This window comes from Drosophila kikkawai, chromosome 2L (assembly GCF_030179895.1).
Source record: "Drosophila kikkawai strain 14028-0561.14 chromosome 2L, DkikHiC1v2, whole genome shotgun sequence".
In the NCBI taxonomy this organism is placed as follows: domain Eukaryota; kingdom Metazoa; phylum Arthropoda; class Insecta; order Diptera; family Drosophilidae; genus Drosophila; species Drosophila kikkawai.
The window spans coordinates 16,134,305-16,151,097 of record NC_091728.1 but is presented as its reverse complement, the minus strand read 5'-3'; the positions used below and the strand labels follow the sequence as shown (position 1 = coordinate 16,151,097).

The 16,793-nt window shown below is 47.5% G+C and overlaps 6 protein-coding genes across 6 annotated transcripts; 4 read left to right on the top strand and 2 right to left on the bottom strand.

Moving 5' to 3' along the window:
* Positions 1 to 3,548: 3,548 nt before the first annotated feature.
* On the top strand, positions 3,549 to 7,577 carry zf30C (zinc finger protein 30C). Its single transcript, XM_017170249.2, has 4 exons — positions 3,549 to 3,875; positions 4,876 to 5,261; positions 5,324 to 6,696; positions 6,763 to 7,577. Exons 1-4 carry the CDS (start codon positions 3,872 to 3,874, stop codon positions 7,337 to 7,339), a joined length of 2,340 nt encoding a protein of 779 aa, XP_017025738.1. The 5' UTR covers positions 3,549 to 3,871; the 3' UTR covers positions 7,340 to 7,577.
* Positions 7,578 to 7,700: 123 nt separating this feature from the next.
* Taf11 (TATA-box binding protein associated factor 11) lies at positions 7,701 to 8,641 on the bottom strand. Its single transcript, XM_017170253.3, has 2 exons — positions 8,170 to 8,641; positions 7,701 to 8,102 (listed from the first exon to the last, which is right to left on the bottom strand). The coding sequence occupies exons 1-2, from the start codon at positions 8,430 to 8,432 to the stop codon at positions 7,781 to 7,783; spliced, it is 585 nt and encodes a 194-aa protein (XP_017025742.1). The 5' UTR covers positions 8,433 to 8,641; the 3' UTR covers positions 7,701 to 7,780.
* Positions 8,642 to 8,859: 218 nt separating this feature from the next.
* On the top strand, positions 8,860 to 10,705 carry und (methionyl aminopeptidase und). Its single transcript, XM_017170250.3, has 3 exons — positions 8,860 to 9,150; positions 9,256 to 10,083; positions 10,147 to 10,705. The coding sequence occupies exons 1-3, from the start codon at positions 9,045 to 9,047 to the stop codon at positions 10,572 to 10,574; spliced, it is 1,362 nt and encodes a 453-aa protein (XP_017025739.1). The 5' UTR covers positions 8,860 to 9,044; the 3' UTR covers positions 10,575 to 10,705.
* A 5-nt stretch (positions 10,706 to 10,710) lies between these two features.
* Positions 10,711 to 16,762, bottom strand: ppk18 (pickpocket 18). The gene is made up of 8 exons (XM_017169901.3): positions 16,644 to 16,762; positions 16,265 to 16,471; positions 12,289 to 12,639; positions 12,072 to 12,222; positions 11,536 to 11,729; positions 11,154 to 11,480; positions 10,988 to 11,097; positions 10,711 to 10,925 (listed from the first exon to the last, which is right to left on the bottom strand). Exons 1-8 carry the CDS (start codon positions 16,760 to 16,762, stop codon positions 10,717 to 10,719), a joined length of 1,668 nt encoding a protein of 555 aa, XP_017025390.1. The 3' UTR covers positions 10,711 to 10,716.
* Positions 12,787 to 14,126, top strand: LOC108077085 (zinc carboxypeptidase). Its single transcript, XM_017170252.2, has 2 exons — positions 12,787 to 13,476; positions 13,539 to 14,126. Exons 1-2 carry the CDS (start codon positions 12,787 to 12,789, stop codon positions 14,124 to 14,126), a joined length of 1,278 nt encoding a protein of 425 aa, XP_017025741.1.
* On the top strand, positions 14,951 to 16,279 carry LOC108077083 (zinc carboxypeptidase A 1). Its single transcript, XM_017170251.2, has one exon. It carries the CDS (start codon positions 14,961 to 14,963, stop codon positions 16,236 to 16,238), a length of 1,278 nt encoding a protein of 425 aa, XP_017025740.1. The 5' UTR covers positions 14,951 to 14,960; the 3' UTR covers positions 16,239 to 16,279.
* Positions 16,763 to 16,793: the final 31 nt, after the last annotated feature.

The following is a 16,793-nucleotide window of genomic DNA, read 5'->3' as shown; positions in this document are numbered from 1 at the left end:
GTTTGTTAATAATTTTAAATAATTGAAATTTTAGATATTTGTAGGGGGGAAACTATTTGATTTAATATATTAAATTTGAGTACAATTGGATAATAATTTTGGGAGTTATTAGACTACAAAGTTGCTGTTAAAGCCATAATAGGTAGTTTTATACATGTTATGGGCAACATGTTTCTTCTTTCTTTTGCCATCTTAAACACTTAAATTAAATCATATTTTAACTATGTCTGTCCCTTTACTCTTGTTTCTCTCTATTATTTCGTGTTGAAACGATTTTCTTTCCCATTTTAGGAAAAATCAACAACTTTCAAGCTTCACATACATATTTCCAAAACAAAATAAATAAATAAATAAATCCGAGCAGCAGGTAACTTTTAGTCCCCATGTTCCAGCTGGGAGCTTACTCGCTGATATTTGCTTTTTTCGCGTTTATGTAGACAAACTCGCACACAGCGGCGACTGTTCGAGGGGAGAAGGACGCTCAGTGAACCAATACAGGCGCACGATGTGGAGGATGTGAGTGCAGGTCATGTGTGTGTTTTGAATCTGTGGATGTACTGGTATATATTTATATGTGTGTGTTTGTGAGACAATTTAAAAATAAATACAAGAAACTAGCGCAGAACGTGACGGCGGCGGAGGGTATGGCGCCGCAGTGGGCGGTGGGTTGCGTTTGGTGGATGGTGCAGGACCTCCAGCGAGGGCAGGATGATAGATTGAGAGCTAGCCCGCAGCCGAAGTCCGCACTTACAGCTCCCAAGGAAAGGGCTCTGAGATATGGGCCCGGACTCAGTGTGCGAATCCACCAGAATCGCCAGCTTGTATAAATTAACAAAGGTCTTTCCGTGGCCATATATCACTTGCCTTGTTTGTGGCGCTGATGAGTCGAGATTTGTTTATGCACATGTCCTTTTTATCGTTGCGCAAGTATCTACGCCATCTAGTCCCCAGTTCGATATTCTTTCATCTCCATACCCTTTTGCGGCTCTTGAATTAGTTGGCTTGCTTTCATAATTTGACAGCAGCGGATTTTCCAGAACCATATATCATTGGGAGCTGATAAGATGGATTCCTTTAAGTGCTGACGTATCCTTGTAGTTTATGTAATTTACCCATTTATTTCCTTAAGTCTAGTAGGTTTTTTTTTTAGCTAAACGTATTCCTTTTTTAAGCTGTTCTGGGAAATGCGTTCTTGCAAATTGTGTAAGTTTTGTGGTTTTCATGAAGTTTTCCCTGAAATGTGTGGTTTCAATCTGGTTTCAATGGGTTCCCCTGCATCTCTAGTTTTCAATTTTGCTTGCAAAATGTCGCAGTTCACTCAATCAGTCTGCAATTCCTGAGTTTTGGCACGTGAATTCCTGGAATTTCTGCTAGATCCGTGTTCCTGAGGTAACTAATTTCCAACATCCTTTTGTAAACCCACAATGTTAGTTGGAACTCTTATATGGGGTTCCGAACTCATCGCCTCACCCATGTAGAGGCAATTCTGCATCCTTTCGAGCCTCCTGTGAACACCCCCTATATAGTATAGTACGGTCGTGGGTGTATGCATGTGTGTCGTGGCAGCCCACTTGGCTTGTCTACTAATTAAAATGCTTGCAATAACCTGAAGCCTTTGTTGCCACATTCTCGTGGCTGTTGTTGTTTTTGTTGGCGGCGAGGCTGTTGCTGCTGATGCTGCCGCTGATGTTGCCGCTGTTGTGTGTTGCGTAGAAGGACGCAGCAGCAACGTTGACAATTTGCACAAAGTGCTTAGGAGGCCAGGACAGATGTAGAAACTTTTCTTAAGGTCTCGGGCCTAACCTACCTTAGATACATATATAGAAGCTGAAAAAATCCCACCCACCTGACACGCGGGGGCGGTGGTATTAGGCCAGCTTTAAGGGGCATATACTGACGTCTATTGATAGACCCGTCCATGCCGAAAGCCAAGTTACATTTTTAATTGTCTATCGAAGGGGGCTATTTATAAAACAAAAGATTCCGAAATGTCCTTGTTCGGTAATCTCAACGGAGGAGGACGACAAGCCCTAGGAGAGCCATAGGACGTGTTGGTACACAAACATATACACATACAGTCTCTGTGTGTGTATATGTATCTGCATTTTTAATGAAATTTGCCGACGATTTGCGCTCGAAAGCAATTTGAAAACCCAAACCCAAAAAAACAGCCAGCAACAGTTGCAACTGCAACAGCTAGTACATACAGACGCCTCACGTGTGCGGCTTACGAAAAATTAATGCAAATTTGCATAATAAACAAACACAATAAACGGGTAGGATGGCCAGGACACGAGGCAGAAATCCTTGCATGACTAAACCAAAGTTCGGAACTCTAGTCGGCCAGAATTGATTAAGTTGTTGGTGTAACTTTTGTTGATATTGCTTGAACAACAACTACATATTGCTTCAACTTTAGCCTTTTGGTTGAAATTTTTAAATCGAAAACTATAATGGAATATCTGTTAGTTAGTTCATGTATATAAGAGCCTACTGATGACTTAAACTAGTTATTAAAGCTAGTATTAAGGTACAATAATGATTACATCTAATGTTTTTTAATACTCATTATCGTCCTTAAATACTACATTTTTATTCCTATTTAGCAGCAGCTTAAAAGTATACCTAGCTGTTGAAGTACATTTGCCGGATATTGTTTGAAATCCCGGGATCAATGATGACTGCGGCTATAAATAGATTTTTCACACGAGTGCTATCAATGTTCAATCAAAGTGTGCATCTCCTTTCAACACTGACCTTCTGCCCATTTGTTTGCTCATATATGTATGCAAATAAACAACTTTTCCCTGTCATTCCGGCAATCCCTGCACTCTGCACCCACACACACGGCCTTAACACCGACATTGACGTCACTTTCGGCAGGTCGTGTTTGTGGGCTGGAGGTCTAAATTGCCGGCACAGAATTGTAATCAGCTTCGAGCCCAATAAACTGCATGAGTGTAAATTTCCTGAATGTAATCGCCCCCAAATCAAAATAGAGTACTCAGTGGCCTTCGAGGGCTTAGATGGGGCAATTGGGGATTGAGAATGGTGGATGGGGATGGGGATGAGGATAAGGATTGAGGTGCACGGCGCAAAGGTCGGAAAAGTAAAAACAAATCCCAGATTAAGATTCCAAATCGAATTGCATCCTTTAAGTCTTACGCTATTACTTATATGGGAAATGGGAAGACAACGAAATGTAATCATTATTATTTTTAATAAATAACATAGTTAAATTTACCAAAATTCTACATAATACTTAAGATTCCTAAATTCCGTATAATTTGCTAAAATTGTGTTAGAATTAAAGAATAAACTTCGAATTTACATTTTACAAGCTTTTAAATATCAATTACTTTTAAATTTAACTTAGTAATAAATAACAATTTAAAGAGAAATATATTCAAATTCCCGCGCCAACTAATGCCGAACGCAACCCTGGCCGCTGCTCTCTCTCGCTGTGCAGTGAGAGAAAAAACGCCATCTTTGGAACGATGCTGGCGAACCAGTTCCGCGGCCGAAATGAACGCTGCGACCAGGGCTGCGTTGCCACCCTCGAGCTGCACAAAGAAAAATAATTTACTCGCCAGCAGCGCATTGGCGTTTTTTCATTTTTTAAAGTGTACTTAAGAGTTGTTAATATTTTTCGCAGTGCTCAACCGACCACAACAAACAATAATAACCGAATAAGTGTGGGTGAAAATGCAGCGAGCTGCAATCGGCGCAACGCAGAGTGGAATCCAGCACCCAAAATCAGGCGAAGCCATCATTAGCGAGACATTTGTCTGACCCCAGCGGTGTCTGAGCATCGGAGAGTCGGAGAGAGCAGAGCAGAGAACCCAAGGAAGCGCCACTCGACCGAGCCGATATGGGTAGGTGTATGTAGTAGGTGTAGTGTGTCGTCGTCGCTGTGTATTGGGCGAGGGGCACTGGCGTGGGTGCGGGCTGGGGGGCCGGACCGAGTCCGGGGTACAGCCAAATGCAGCGACCACTAGGAGAACTCTCGGTACGATGCGCGCACTTCCAAGCCGCTGTCCTGCTACCTGCCCCTGCCACTGCCGCCCCCTCCTCCTCCTAAACCTTCTTCCACTGTTCGCACTCCACGAACGCAATGCGACCAGGGCTGCAGCCAATCGTTTGGTGGGGAGAGATACACACATCGGATGGGAGGAACCAGAACAAAGGGCTCTCGCAGCCGATAGTTAAAGTTGCGACTTGTAACTGGATAATTGTAATTGGAAAATAACAAAATTGTGATTTATTTCTTATTGAAGAGAGATTAGGACAATTTATATAACCGCAAGAAATTTTAATTTAACGGTTTTGTTTGCGCTATTGAAAAGAAATATTTAAAAGTATTCAATATTAAATATATAAATATTTACAAAATCCTGTACTAGGATTTTTTTATTTATTGTTATTTATTTTAAAATCATCTTGTTTGTGAGTAAAATATAATAATATAAATTTTATAATTTTTAGTCACTGAAAACCACAAACTGTTACCGATAGTTAACTAATTTTATTTATTTTAACACTTTATCAAGGCATATTTAAGTAATGTTTTATGAGTATAAATTCTTTAAAATAAAATCCATTATTATTTTATAAATAAATATACATAAATTAAAACATAACTGACATTAATCGATAAATGTCTTTTCAAATAATTTATTCAATAGAAATTGTATTAATTTGATTGTTTTTAAGTTCTGTAAAATCATTAAATTACAAATATATCAGCGAACAAGTGCAGCCCAAGCCGCGGTTCAGCGGATACGCCAGCCCTGGTTAACGCATACAAACCCAAACCAAACGAAAATCAAATTTGCATTTGTTTACATTCACCTTTTCCTCCTCACACACACACAGCCTCAGATTCGATGGCCCCCAGCAGCAGCAGCAGTGCGGCGGCCGCTGCTGCAGCCACCAAATTGCTGGTGGAGATCACCACCGATGGCGTGCCCAAGCTGCACTGCCCGGTGTGCAACAAGGCTTTGGTCTCATTGGCCGGCTATGTGAAACACGTCAAGAAGCACCAGCCGCCGGGCGGCTTCGAGTGCCGCAGCTGCGACGCCCGATTTTGCCACGAGGAGGAGTTGACCCAGCACGCCAAGGATGAACATGGAATCACTGGCTCAGCCGCTAGCCAAGAGCGCAAGCCTTTTGTCTGCGAGAAGTGCGGTGCGGAGTACAAGTACCAGGAGGCATATCGACGCCACTGCAGGACCAAGTGTGGTGAAGAAAAGCTGCCGAAGGTAAGTTAATCGGTACAAAAATATATAAACCTTTTGTTAAACTCTCTCTCCGTCCCGTGCAGGAGGAGACCCGACCCGTGGAGTGCAGCTCCTGCTACACTCGCTTTTCCTGCTTTGCCAGTCTGACCAAGCACCGACGCAGTCGTCCCGAGACCTGCGGCCAGCCAGAGTACGATGTGCCTGGCGAGTCGGAGGGGAAGATGGGGAAGGCTTACCGCAAGAAGGGCAGGAAGAGGGACTCTGATGATGAGACCACCTCGGATGAATCTGAGGAGGACAGTGACGATGACATTCCACTGGCCAGCCGGCTGAAGACGAAGCTCAAGCAGGAGAGTCAGTTCTCGGACTCGGGCGACGAGTGTCCCGACTTCGAGCCCAACAACAGTGAGGACGAGGCGGATTCCTCCGGATTTAAGCTGCCGCCGCCGGCCATGGTCAAGGTTGAGGCCTTCGACGAGGAGGACTTCGAGTACCAGGACGCCAGCATGTATGTGAAGACGGAGAGCACGGATATCTTCAGCAACGAGAAGGACAAGCTCCTGGATGTGCTGCTAAACGAGGGCGATGGCCTGAAGCCCTTCGAGAGCTTGAAGGTGGAGCAGGGCGCCGGCATCCTAGACGAAATCGCGGCCGTGCCGCTGGTGGAGGTGGCCGAGGAGGATGTCCTTTCCCTCAGGGGTCCACGCAAGGATGAGGTTGTAAAGAGGAAGCGAGGCAGGCCGCCGAAGGAGAAGATTCCGGTTATCAAGCGGAAGTATCGCAAGCGCAATGCCCCAAGATCGCCCTCGCCTGAAGATTCATCCGGAACCCCCAAACGCGTCGCCAAGATAAGCAAGAAAGAGCTGAAGGAGCGTCTCAAGATGATCAACAAGATGGAAAAGTCCTGGAAGTGTCCACACTGCGTCAAGATCTACCACATTCGCAAGCCCTACGAGAAGCATTTGCGCGACGACCACAAACTCAACGAGGCGGAGATGAAGGAGATCTTCAAGGATGTGGACGTGCATGCCAAGCTGGACGAAGAAGTATTCAAGTGCAACATCTGCAGCAAGATTTATCTGGTCGAGAAGCGCCTAGTAACCCACATGAAGGTGCACGGCGAGGACGGCAAATTGACCTTCAAGTGTCCGTGCTACTGCAACCTGTTCTTCGCCACCAAGGAGCAGGCTACGGAACACGCCCGGGCGCAGCACAAGGAGCTGCTCTACTGCGAGAAATGCGACAAGTACATGACCGGCCACGACAGCCTGAAAAACCACGAACGCAATTTCCACTCGAAGAAGGAGCCGCGCAGCCAGCAGCGCAACCTCATCTGCGACAAGTGCGGTAAGAAATTCACCGGACGCACCTCGCTCTCCGACCATGTGCGCTCCGACTGCGGCCGCCTGCCACTCTACGGCTGCACCGTTTGCGGCAAACATTTGTCCACAGCTGGGTAAGATTATTGGTGCATTTCCCGTTAAAATTCCAGTTTCTTATAAATATTCTCCTATTTCCTTAGCATTCTTAAGACGCACATGCTCCTGCACAAAGCCGACACTCCCTACCAGTGCGACAAGTGCGGCAAAACGTTCAAGGTGAAGGCCCAATACAAGTCGCATCTGAAGACGCGGCACACCGACTACAAGCCGTACAAGTGTCACCTCTGCCCCAAGGAGTATCCTTACAGGGAGAGCCTACTCACCCACATGACCGTGCACACGGGCATCAAGCGTTTCCTGTGCAATAATTGCGGCAAGCGTTTCACCTGCATCTCCAATCTGCAGGCCCATCGCAAGGTGCACGCCGACACCTGCGGTCAGCTGCCGTTGAATGCCAAGGCCACCCAGTACATGGGCGTCCAACGCGGCAAGCTCTTGATGGGCGCCAAGCCCGAGGCGGGCATGGAGTATGAGGAGACCAAGACACTGATCGCACAGGACGTTATCGACCGGGACATGCCAATGGCCCAGGAGCTGAACTTCCCATCCGATGGCTCGGCCCCGCTGGCCACTGTGCCGTTGAATTACGCCTCCTCACACCTGGTGCCCCACATCGTGCTCCAGACCATGCAGGCGGAGGCCCGGCGATTGGAGTAACTTCGGAACACATTCACTTAGAGGTCCCATTCAATAATGATGCTTTTTGTAAACGGATGCGTATTCTACTTGTACAACATATGGGATGTAACTACATATAATATCTACTTAATGACTGGATTAATTAAATAACATTGAACGATAAATGTATGCTACATAAAATTGATGTAGTTCAAGGTTTAGCGCCATACGGACCTGTCGACACACATTTAAGAAAATAAATTTCCTTATAAAAATATGAATCTGCATTTTGGGAAGCTGTCTTGAAAATAATTGGGTTTCTTGGAGCAGGATCCAATTTAAGAGATTTTAATGGGAATCTTTTATACCGATGCCAAATTTCCATAGAAATCTCGACCAATTTTTTAATGAAAATTAAAAATGACTTTTATTTAATATTGCCTAATAGTACTAAAAACTAGATTCCCTTCATACGTGGCCTTAGTTCAGTCTAAAATAGGGCTGCTGATAGCGACCAATGGGCATGCGATCCTTGGTCCTTAGCCGGCGCACAGCCTCACGGATAAATTTGGGCTGTAGGGCGCCCGATTCCCCTTGAGCCTCCATCACATCTAGGGCCTCCTCCACGACCTCACCAACGAAAACTTTGGCTATGCCCGACATGGCTATAACGACATTTTGTGACACGGAGCAGCCTGTGATGGTCTGCATCAGTCGTTTGACAGCGGCCTTGGGAAATGCTGAGCGTCGATACATCTCGTAGCGGTCCAACTGCTCCTCCGTGAAGTTGGACACCAGAACTCTGCATGGGAGAGATGGAAAGGTAGTTTAGCCAACTCGAGATGTTCTTTCATTCATAAGCCACTCACTGCATTCGCTCGCGCTCCTCCTCCTCCAGCTCCTTCTTGGTCTTGAGCTTCTTGTGTGCTGGTTCCCCAGAGTCGCCATCGCCGTCCGTGTTCTTGCCGCCCCCATCCACATCTTTGGCGTCCCGCTCCGCGTCATTAGCCGTATCCGAGGTCTCGCTGTCTTTACGCTCGCCGGAGCCTGTGTTGAAGAACTTGAGGTCCACATCGTCGCTGTCACTGAGGGAGTTGCTCTTCTGCTGCGTTGGAAAGAGGATTTCGTCCATTTGGGATGTTTAATTTTTTAAACAAAATATAAAAGTAAGACCGCAGCGCAGTTTTTGGAAAATACCATTCACATATCACTTGTATAAAAAGTAAAGAAGGATAAAGACAACTTGTGGAGCAGCGCCGAAGCCCTTAGTGAAGCTGAGTATTAAAATAGTTGTTTGTATTTTTCAGGAAATAAGGTTTAGGGCTATCATTAAGTTTTTAACAAAGTTAACTATATAAGCCAGGGCTGGATACTTAGATACACTCTAATATCTTTTCGTAGCCCTGGTTCAGTACAAATGAACTAACTAGTTCTCACTATTAAATATCGGCATGATGAAATTAAAAAAAAAATCATTGTAAATTTGTATATGCTTATTATCATGTTTTCCGTTGCATTTTTGTCATTCGGTTATTATTGATTTTTATCAAAAAAGTTATTCCGAAAATTAGCAAAGCGAAAATATTGCATTCCGTGAACTCCTTTGGTTCCGATAGTCCAACCCTAGTTCTGTCGGCGGGCACCTCGTGTTTTTGTTCTTTCTCCGCATCGCCGTTGCCAGGCAAGAGTGCGCGCTTGATTTTCGTTTATTTAATCGGTTTAACAACCAGTCACACACTCCGAGATGTCCGCCACCGAGGCCCTGAATGTGGAGGCAGCCGTCGCCGAGATCAGCGAGGAGGCCAAGAAACAGAAGAAGCCAAAGCCGAACAATAAGAAACTGCGCCAAGGTGAGTGACCTCATGCGAGCGGCGCACTGCGATAATTGCAGTTGCACGACCCACTCCGAATACGCGCCCCACCACCCACCAGCTCACCCACTTTTTCACCCACAGAGGCCGCAGCCAAGAAGGCCGCCGAGGGCGGCGACGAGGGCGCCAACGACGAGGTGACCACAAATGGCGATGCCAAGCCGGCGGCAGCGGCAACGGCTCAGCCGGCAAAGAAGAAGAGCAACAACAAGGGAAAGAAGAGTGGACAGACCGATCCGCCGACTATTCCCATTTCTAAGCTCTTTCCCGATGGCAACTTCCCCGAGGGAGAGGTCGTGGAGCATCCGACGCCCAAGGATATGGCGGACGATCGCACGGCCAAGGATCGGTTTACTTCGGAGGAGAAGAAAGCCCTGGACCGCATGAACAATGATATTTACCAAGAACTGCGCCAAGCTGCCGAGGCCCATCGCCAGACGCGCCAGTACATGCAGCGCTACATCAAGCCGGGCATGACCATGATCCAGATCTGCGAGGAGCTGGAGAACACTGCCCGCCGTCTTATTGGCGAGAATGGCTTGGAGGCCGGTTTGGCCTTCCCCACTGGCTGCTCCCTGAATCACTGCGCCGCCCACTACACCCCCAATGCCGGCGATACCACGGTGCTGCAGTACGACGACGTGTGCAAAATCGACTTTGGCACCCACATCAAGGGGCGTATCATTGACTGCGCCTTCACGCTGACCTTTAACAACAAGTACGACAAGCTGCTGCAGGCAGTCAAGGATGCCACAAACACGGGCATCCGAGAGGCGGGCATTGATGTGCGTCTATGCGACATTGGCGCCGCCATCCAGGAGGTGATGGAGTCGTACGAGATCGAGCTGGACGGCAAGACGTATCCCATTAAGGCAATTCGCAACTTAAACGGACACTCCATCAGCCCGTACCGTAAGATCTACAAATGGAACTTTTGATCCTTGAGAGAAACCCTGACTTAATTTATATTTTTAGGCATCCATGCTGGCAAGACGGTGCCCATTGTCAAGGGAGGCGAGTCCACACGCATGGAAGAGGACGAGTTCTATGCCATAGAGACATTCGGCTCCACGGGTCGTGGCTTGGTGCACGACGACATGGACTGTTCCCACTACATGAAGAACTTTGATCTGCCGTTCGTGCCTCTGCGCCTGCAGTCGTCCAAGCAGCTGCTGGGCACCATTAACAAGCATTTCGGCACCTTGGCCTTCTGCAAGCGCTGGCTGGACCGCGCCGGTGCCACCAAGTACCAGATGGCTCTCAAGGATCTGTGCGACAAGGGGATTGTGGAAGCCTATCCTCCACTCTGTGACATCAAGGGCTGCTACACGGCCCAGTACGAGCACACCATTATGCTGCGACCCACTTGCAAGGAGGTGGTCTCCCGTGGCAGCGACTACTAACGCTCAGGTTGGTGGTTCGGCGTCGTACGGCTTGCGTTTATTACAGTTTTTCATATATAAGTTCATTCAATTGTTGATAATTTGTGAGCGTGCGCGGATCGAAATATATATAAAATGTATTATGCTCAGAATTTAGAGTATTTTAGGTTCGAGTTTGGGATATGATCTTCATGCCCTTTGGCATCAGTTCCTGCCAGTAAAGAGAGTAAATGCGGCTGCGTTTTTTGGGCTTTGATTCTTTCAAGGATCTGCAGATGTAGACAAACCATTTGCCTGTTAGATAGTAGAGTATCTCGATGTAGCTGACAATGCTGAAGCCGTACATCAGTGAGAGGATGCCACCAAAGCGATCTAGTAGGAGGGTTTTCTCAGAATTTATTATAAATCTTTTTACTTCTTTGAAGAAAACTTACTCAGTAGAACCACCCAAGTGCTCACAAGCTGGGACTTTGTGGCCTGGGCAAATCTCAGCTTAAAGAAGAGCTTGATAATGGCCAAAGGTCGCTCGTTAGTTAGACCCTTTCTAAAATGTATAATACATAAATTTCACAATTTAATTTATAAACTGAAAAAACTCACAGTAAACCGGTAAAGTAGCCCGTGCTGTTGTAAGTTCGTCTTAGGGGAGCCACATTGGTGGTAATGCTCAGGCTTACGCCATTACAGGTGGGCAGACAGTGCTCGCAATGGCGCTGGGCCACCTCCTCCTCCTTGTTCTGCAAGTACGAGAACTCACTGTGGCCATACCAAATGCTCTTCCAACGCAGCAGACAGGGCAGATCGGGTAGCATGCAGTAGGCGAGATCCATGGAGCTGCCCACCATGGGCGGAGAGACGCAACCGCAGTGGTCCATCATGCTCTTAATCCGGCATACCAGCAGGCACTCGTCCAGGGAGTAGTATGATCTGTAGGGAGACGAGACTCTGAACTGGAATAGTTCTGATAGGAGAGGCAACCTACTGATTCAATAGCCGGCTGCCCTCTTCTGGATAGTAGCAGCGTCGCTTTTGTGGCGGAACTCCGCGAACTTCTTCGCTAGAACTGAAGAACATGGGCTGAATGGGTATCTCTACGATGGTATTATGATCCACAAGAATCTCTCCCAAGGTGGTGGATTGAATGGTGGCATAGTCCTCTTGGGGGAATATGGTTAGCTAAAGGGGGAAACCGAAAACAGAATAAAGATTCAATTTTCTCCTGTTTCTAAGAGAGTAAACCAATATATAAAACCGGTTTCAATGCCGTTTCACTTATAATAAAAGCACAGACCCCTCTAAGCTCAGTTTGATCAATAAATTCGAACCATTTTATTGTTCAAATTGACATCAAGTGATAAATAAATAAATTGAATTAAACCAAATTAGAATATATTCGGTTAGGTTTTTATTAAAGCTAATGGGTCATCAGCACACCGTAAACAAACGATTATATTTAATTGAGAGTTTTAAAATGTACAAATACTTAGCTAAGCATCTAAAAATATTTTAAAGATTTACCTGAAAGGCATTATTTGTGCGAAGAGTGTTTGTAAAATCCTCTGCTGGCGTATCCTGCAGCACAAACTGCACACTGTTTAATATAGAATTCGATTCGAAGACCACCTTTGGAACAGCTTTCATCTCAGCATCGTCCTCGGCTCGCTGGTCTCTTTAGTATGCCAAGATTATGAATCCTATCTAACAAAAGAACCCCAAAAGGGGGGTATATACTCACGCAATTTGGGAGTAGCTAGCCCGGCGGTAGTTAAAAATGCAGCACACATTCGACGAAGTTGGACGCTTGAGGAACATTTGGCTGGTGTTGACGGGTAGGCCAAAGACTATACCCCTGATGACTAGCTCCCCGCAGTCAGGTGACAACTGCCTCAAAATATCCCGCACCGAGTAAGCACCGTTGTTGTAATAACTGGAGAGGAGTCGGTGCAGGCGCTCCAACTCCGAGGCATTCCAGCGATCGGTCTCAAGCGGATTCAGATAGAACTGTGCTAGCACCAGCAGGCGATCGGCCATATCGTCCACATCTAGGGCCACCGCCTGCAGTGTGGAGTTCCCCTGGTGGCGGTATCTATGCATATTGGGTAAAAGGGGAGTGGGCGTGGGAGTGGGTGTGGCGGGAGTTGAGTGGAGTAACAATCGCCAATTAGTATGCCCCACTGCGCTCGGCTGGGCTATAAAAGGCCTCACATCATGCAGACCCTGGACTAGTGCCAGCATGAAGCTTCTACTGGTGGTGTTGCTCTCGGCTAATTTTCTGTCTCAGTGCTTGGCTGAGCGCCTGCGGTTCGACCACTACAAAGTCTACAGAGTGCAACCAACGAGAGCTGATCAATTGAAGGGTCTGGAAGTTCTGGAGGGAAGCAGCCACGATGTCATGGTCTTAAATAATCTCCACTTGGGACCCACCGATTTTCTGATAGCTCCCAGCTACGATAAAGCCTTTCTTGGTCTACTGAAGAGCTTGGGTCTCTCTCCCGAGCTCATCGACGCCAATGCCCAGTCTAGTCTGTCGCTGGACATTGAACCCGTGGCGGACTCCAATCGTCGCAGTGAGGTATACTCCTGGATGGTGTATCACGAGTTGAATGACACCCAACACTGGATGCAGAACCTGGTGGCCAAGTACCCGGATATAGTGACTATATTTGTGGCAGGCCAGAGTTACGAGGGCCGCAAGCTAATGGGCCTGAAGATCAATCACAAGGATGGCCGGGCTGATAAGCAGTCCATCTTTTTGGAGGCTGGCATGCACGCCAGGGAGTGGATAAGTCCTGCCACTGCCACGTATTTTGCCAACGAACTCCTAACCTCGCAGAATGCTCAGATCATGGGGCTGGCCAGATCGTATGTCTGGTACATACTGCCGCATGCTAACCCGGATGGCTACGTGTATACCCACACAACTGTGAGTTACTTTGAAGAAATTAAATTTCTATCTTTCAAGTTAACTATATATGTATATTGTAGAACCGCATGTGGCGCAAGACCCGCAGTCCGCAGGACAAAAACTGCTTTGGAACGGACCCCAACCGCAACTGGGGCTTTCATTGGCGCGAAGTGGGAGCCAGTTCCGATCCCTGCTCAGAATCCTATGCCGGACCCAAGGCTTTTTCCGAACCGGAGACCCAGACCCTCTCCCAGCATCTGACCTCGCTGCCGGAACCCATGTTCATGTACCTATCGCTGCACTCCTTCTCCCAATTACTTCTGTACCCCTTTGGATACACCTCAAAGCTGCCGGAGAATCATCGGCAACTGGAGCAGGTCTTTAATGTGGCAGTGGGGGCCATGAAGCGTCGCTATGGAACTCGCTATACAGGTGGAAATGTCTATGATGCCATCTATCCAGCAGCTGGTTCTAGTACGGATTGGGCCTATGGCGTGCTTAATGTCAAGTATTCCTACTGCTACGAGTTGCGACCCTCTGGCTACAGTTTCTGGACGGGCTTCAGGCTTCCCGCCTCCCAGATAATACCCACGGGTCAAGAGACCACGGATTCGTTGATGGAAATGATTAAGGCAGCTGCCGCTATCGAAGGTTACAAGTTACAATAAATTTATAAATCTAAGAAAGCCAACGAATTCGCATTGATAAGATAAAAAGACAAATACTTTTTTTGTTATGACAAAGCTAAACGTGAGCTTTTTTATATTCAAGATAGCTGAGAGCTATTGATAAGATGAAAGTTAAAAGTTAGTTGTGTATTTTTCTAAGGAAAAGCGAATGGCTTTGATTGAGTTGAAGATTCATTCATCACAATCTATAATTAAAAGTAACTTAATAAAGTAAAACTTAATAATAAGGTATGCTGAGTGGAATAGTGTAGATTTTAGTTATCAAAATATTGTTTAGACAGCACTCGTGAAATAAGTTTAAAGAATACTAACTTCTTTTATAGGAAATGTCCATCTAAATTTTATATAAAAAAGCCTAATGGGAGGGAGACCTTTGTTATTTATGATGAAAAGAAACTTAATACTTTGTTACAAAGAACTTCTAGGAGAAACTAGTGTACATAAAATGAAAATAATAGTAGAAGGCTAGTAATTTAATTGTTTCTAAAATATATAAAAACAAAACAGGATAAATACCTCTTTAATGCCACCCTCTTTGATTGTCTTATGAACTGACATTTTTTCTGAAGACGTCCAAAACGTCATAACCAGGTCCGTCGTCGAATTCCCAAATGATTTACCAGGCGACGCGCCTGAGACTGGGCGATAAGGGTGCTCACCCACCGCCGATTGCACAGATAACTCCGATATTTACAGCCCGAGGATTGGCAAAGGCACTCGCTGGCCGTAAATCAGATTCGGCTGCTCCCGCTCTTATCGATGGCCTATAAAAGCAGGTGGCGGACCCGCTGATGGCTCAAACCAACGACTACCATGTCGCTGACCAAGTGCCTGCTCCTCGCCCTTGTGGCTACCGTGGCCATTGCCTCCGTGAGCGCCGAACGGGCTCGCTACGACAACTATCGCCTGTACAAGGCCAACACCGAGAATGCCGATCAGTTGGAGGTGCTGAAGCAACTGGAGGGATCCAGCGATTCGATCATGTTCCTCGACGGAGTCCACATTGTGGGCGCTGATGTGAAGATCGTGGTGGCTCCCCACAAGGTGCCCGACTTCCTGGAGATCATGGGCAAGGCTGAGATCAAGTACGTGCTGGAGGCTAGCGATGTGCAGAAGGCGCTGGACGAGACCGAAGAGAAGGTTGCTATTAAGGGACGCGCCACCAGGGCCTACAACTGGGCTGAGTACTACGAGCTGGACGACACCTACTCCTGGCTGCAGAGCCTGGCCAACCAGTACCCCGGCGTGGTGACCCTCATCGAGGGCGGCAAGACCTACCAGGGACGCTCCATTCTGGGCGTGAGGATCACCAAGGGCGGCAGCAACAAGCCCGGCATCTTCCTCGAGGCCGGCATTCATGCCCGCGAGTGGATCGCCCCCGCGGCCGCTACCTACATCATCAACCAGCTGCTGACCTCCGAGGTGGAGTCCATCAAGCAGCTGGCCGAGAACTACGTCTGGTACGTCATGCCCCATGCCAATCCCGACGGCTATGTCTACACCCACACCACGGATCGTCTGTGGCGTAAGACCCGCACTCCCTACGGCAGCTGCTTCGGCGCCGATCCCAACCGCAACTGGGGCTTCCACTGGAACGAGGTGGGCGCCAGCAGTAACGCCTGCTCCGACACCTTTGCCGGCCCCTCGGCCTTCTCTGAAATCGAGACCAAGTCGCTGTCCGACTACATTGCCAAGCTGAAGGGAAAGATCCAGCTGTACATCTCCCTGCATGCCTACTCCCAGTACCTGCTCTATCCCTATGGACACACCTCCGATCTGCCCGATAATGTGGCCGATTTCGAGAAGGTCTTCGACGCCTCCATTGCCGCTGTGAGCAAGCGCTATGCAACGAAGTATACCGGCGGAAACATCTATGATGCCATCTACCCGGCTGCCGGCGCCAGCGTTGACTGGGCCTACGGAACCCAGGATGTGCGCATGACCTTCTGCTATGAGCTGCGTCCCTCCTCGAACTCCATCTTCACCGGATTCAAGCTGCCCGCCGAGCAGATCGTGCCTGCCAGCGAGGAGCTGCTTGACTCCATCGTGGCCATGGCCGCCGAGGTCAAGAACCTGGGCTACTTCGACTAAAAGATTACATGCAATAAAGCACTCACAGTTTTAAAGCATAATCCTGGAGCAGACGGCGACTTATCTTGTTGGCGGTGCATACGCCCACCGCCGGGAAGGGGCTGTTGGCCACGTGCACTAGGTCAGGGGCTAGATGTATCTCCGTGGGCTGAATGAGGTACTCCTGGGTGAGATCCACGATTACAATGTGCGTGTAAATCACAATGGCGGTGAGCAAGGCCAGCCAGAGGGTTCTGCAAACGGAATATATAGGGTTTTACTTTGTTTTGGTCAACTGGTTCACCTCTAGTTTTTTTCGGGGAATTTGAATAACGAAGGCTCTTTATAAGGCTTTAATCTTTAAACACACTTTTATTGGAATAACAAGCTAAAGGATCTTTGATGCAGCCAGTTACACCCACTCACTTGGCATGACGCACTGGCGAGCGGTAGAGGAACGGATGCAATCCATTGATATAACTCTGGCGCAGGAACTCTCGAAACAGCCGGCGATACTGGCGCTCATCATCCACTCGAGGCGGCATTGTGTTTGAAGAGTGCTCGATTCGCAGACGA

Bases quoted from the DNA above. Each gene is read 5' to 3' on its own strand.
- LOC108077083 (XM_017170251.2), top strand. From the start codon at position 14,961: ATGTCGCTGACCAAGTGCCTGCTCCTCGCCCTTGTGGCTACCGTGGCC.
- LOC108077085 (XM_017170252.2), top strand. From the start codon at position 12,787: ATGAAGCTTCTACTGGTGGTGTTGCTCTCGGCTAATTTTCTGTCTCAG. The intron at 13,477-13,538 runs GTGAGTTACTTT...TGTATATTGTAG, and splicing joins ACGTGTATACCCACACAACT to AACCGCATGTGGCGCAAGAC.
- zf30C (XM_017170249.2), top strand. The intron at 5,262-5,323 runs GTAAGTTAATCG...CGTCCCGTGCAG, and splicing joins GTGAAGAAAAGCTGCCGAAG to GAGGAGACCCGACCCGTGGA. The intron at 6,697-6,762 runs GTAAGATTATTG...CTATTTCCTTAG, and splicing joins AAACATTTGTCCACAGCTGG to CATTCTTAAGACGCACATGC.
- und (XM_017170250.3), top strand. From the start codon at position 9,045: ATGTCCGCCACCGAGGCCCTGAATGTGGAGGCAGCCGTCGCCGAGATC. The intron at 9,151-9,255 runs GTGAGTGACCTC...TTTCACCCACAG, and splicing joins CAATAAGAAACTGCGCCAAG to AGGCCGCAGCCAAGAAGGCC. The intron at 10,084-10,146 runs GTAAGATCTACA...TTATATTTTTAG, and splicing joins ACACTCCATCAGCCCGTACC to GCATCCATGCTGGCAAGACG.
- ppk18 (XM_017169901.3), bottom strand. From the start codon at position 16,762: ATGCCGCCTCGAGTGGATGATGAGCGCCAGTATCGCCGGCTGTTTCGA. The intron at 11,098-11,153 runs GTGAGTTTTTTC...TATACATTTTAG, and splicing joins GGCTACTTTACCGGTTTACT to AAAGGGTCTAACTAACGAGC. The intron at 10,926-10,987 runs GTAAGTTTTCTT...CCCTCCTACTAG, and splicing joins CACTTGGGTGGTTCTACTGA to ATCGCTTTGGTGGCATCCTC.
- Taf11 (XM_017170253.3), bottom strand. From the start codon at position 8,432: ATGGACGAAATCCTCTTTCCAACGCAGCAGAAGAGCAACTCCCTCAGT. The intron at 8,103-8,169 runs GTGAGTGGCTTA...TCTCCCATGCAG, and splicing joins GAGGAGCGCGAGCGAATGCA to AGTTCTGGTGTCCAACTTCA.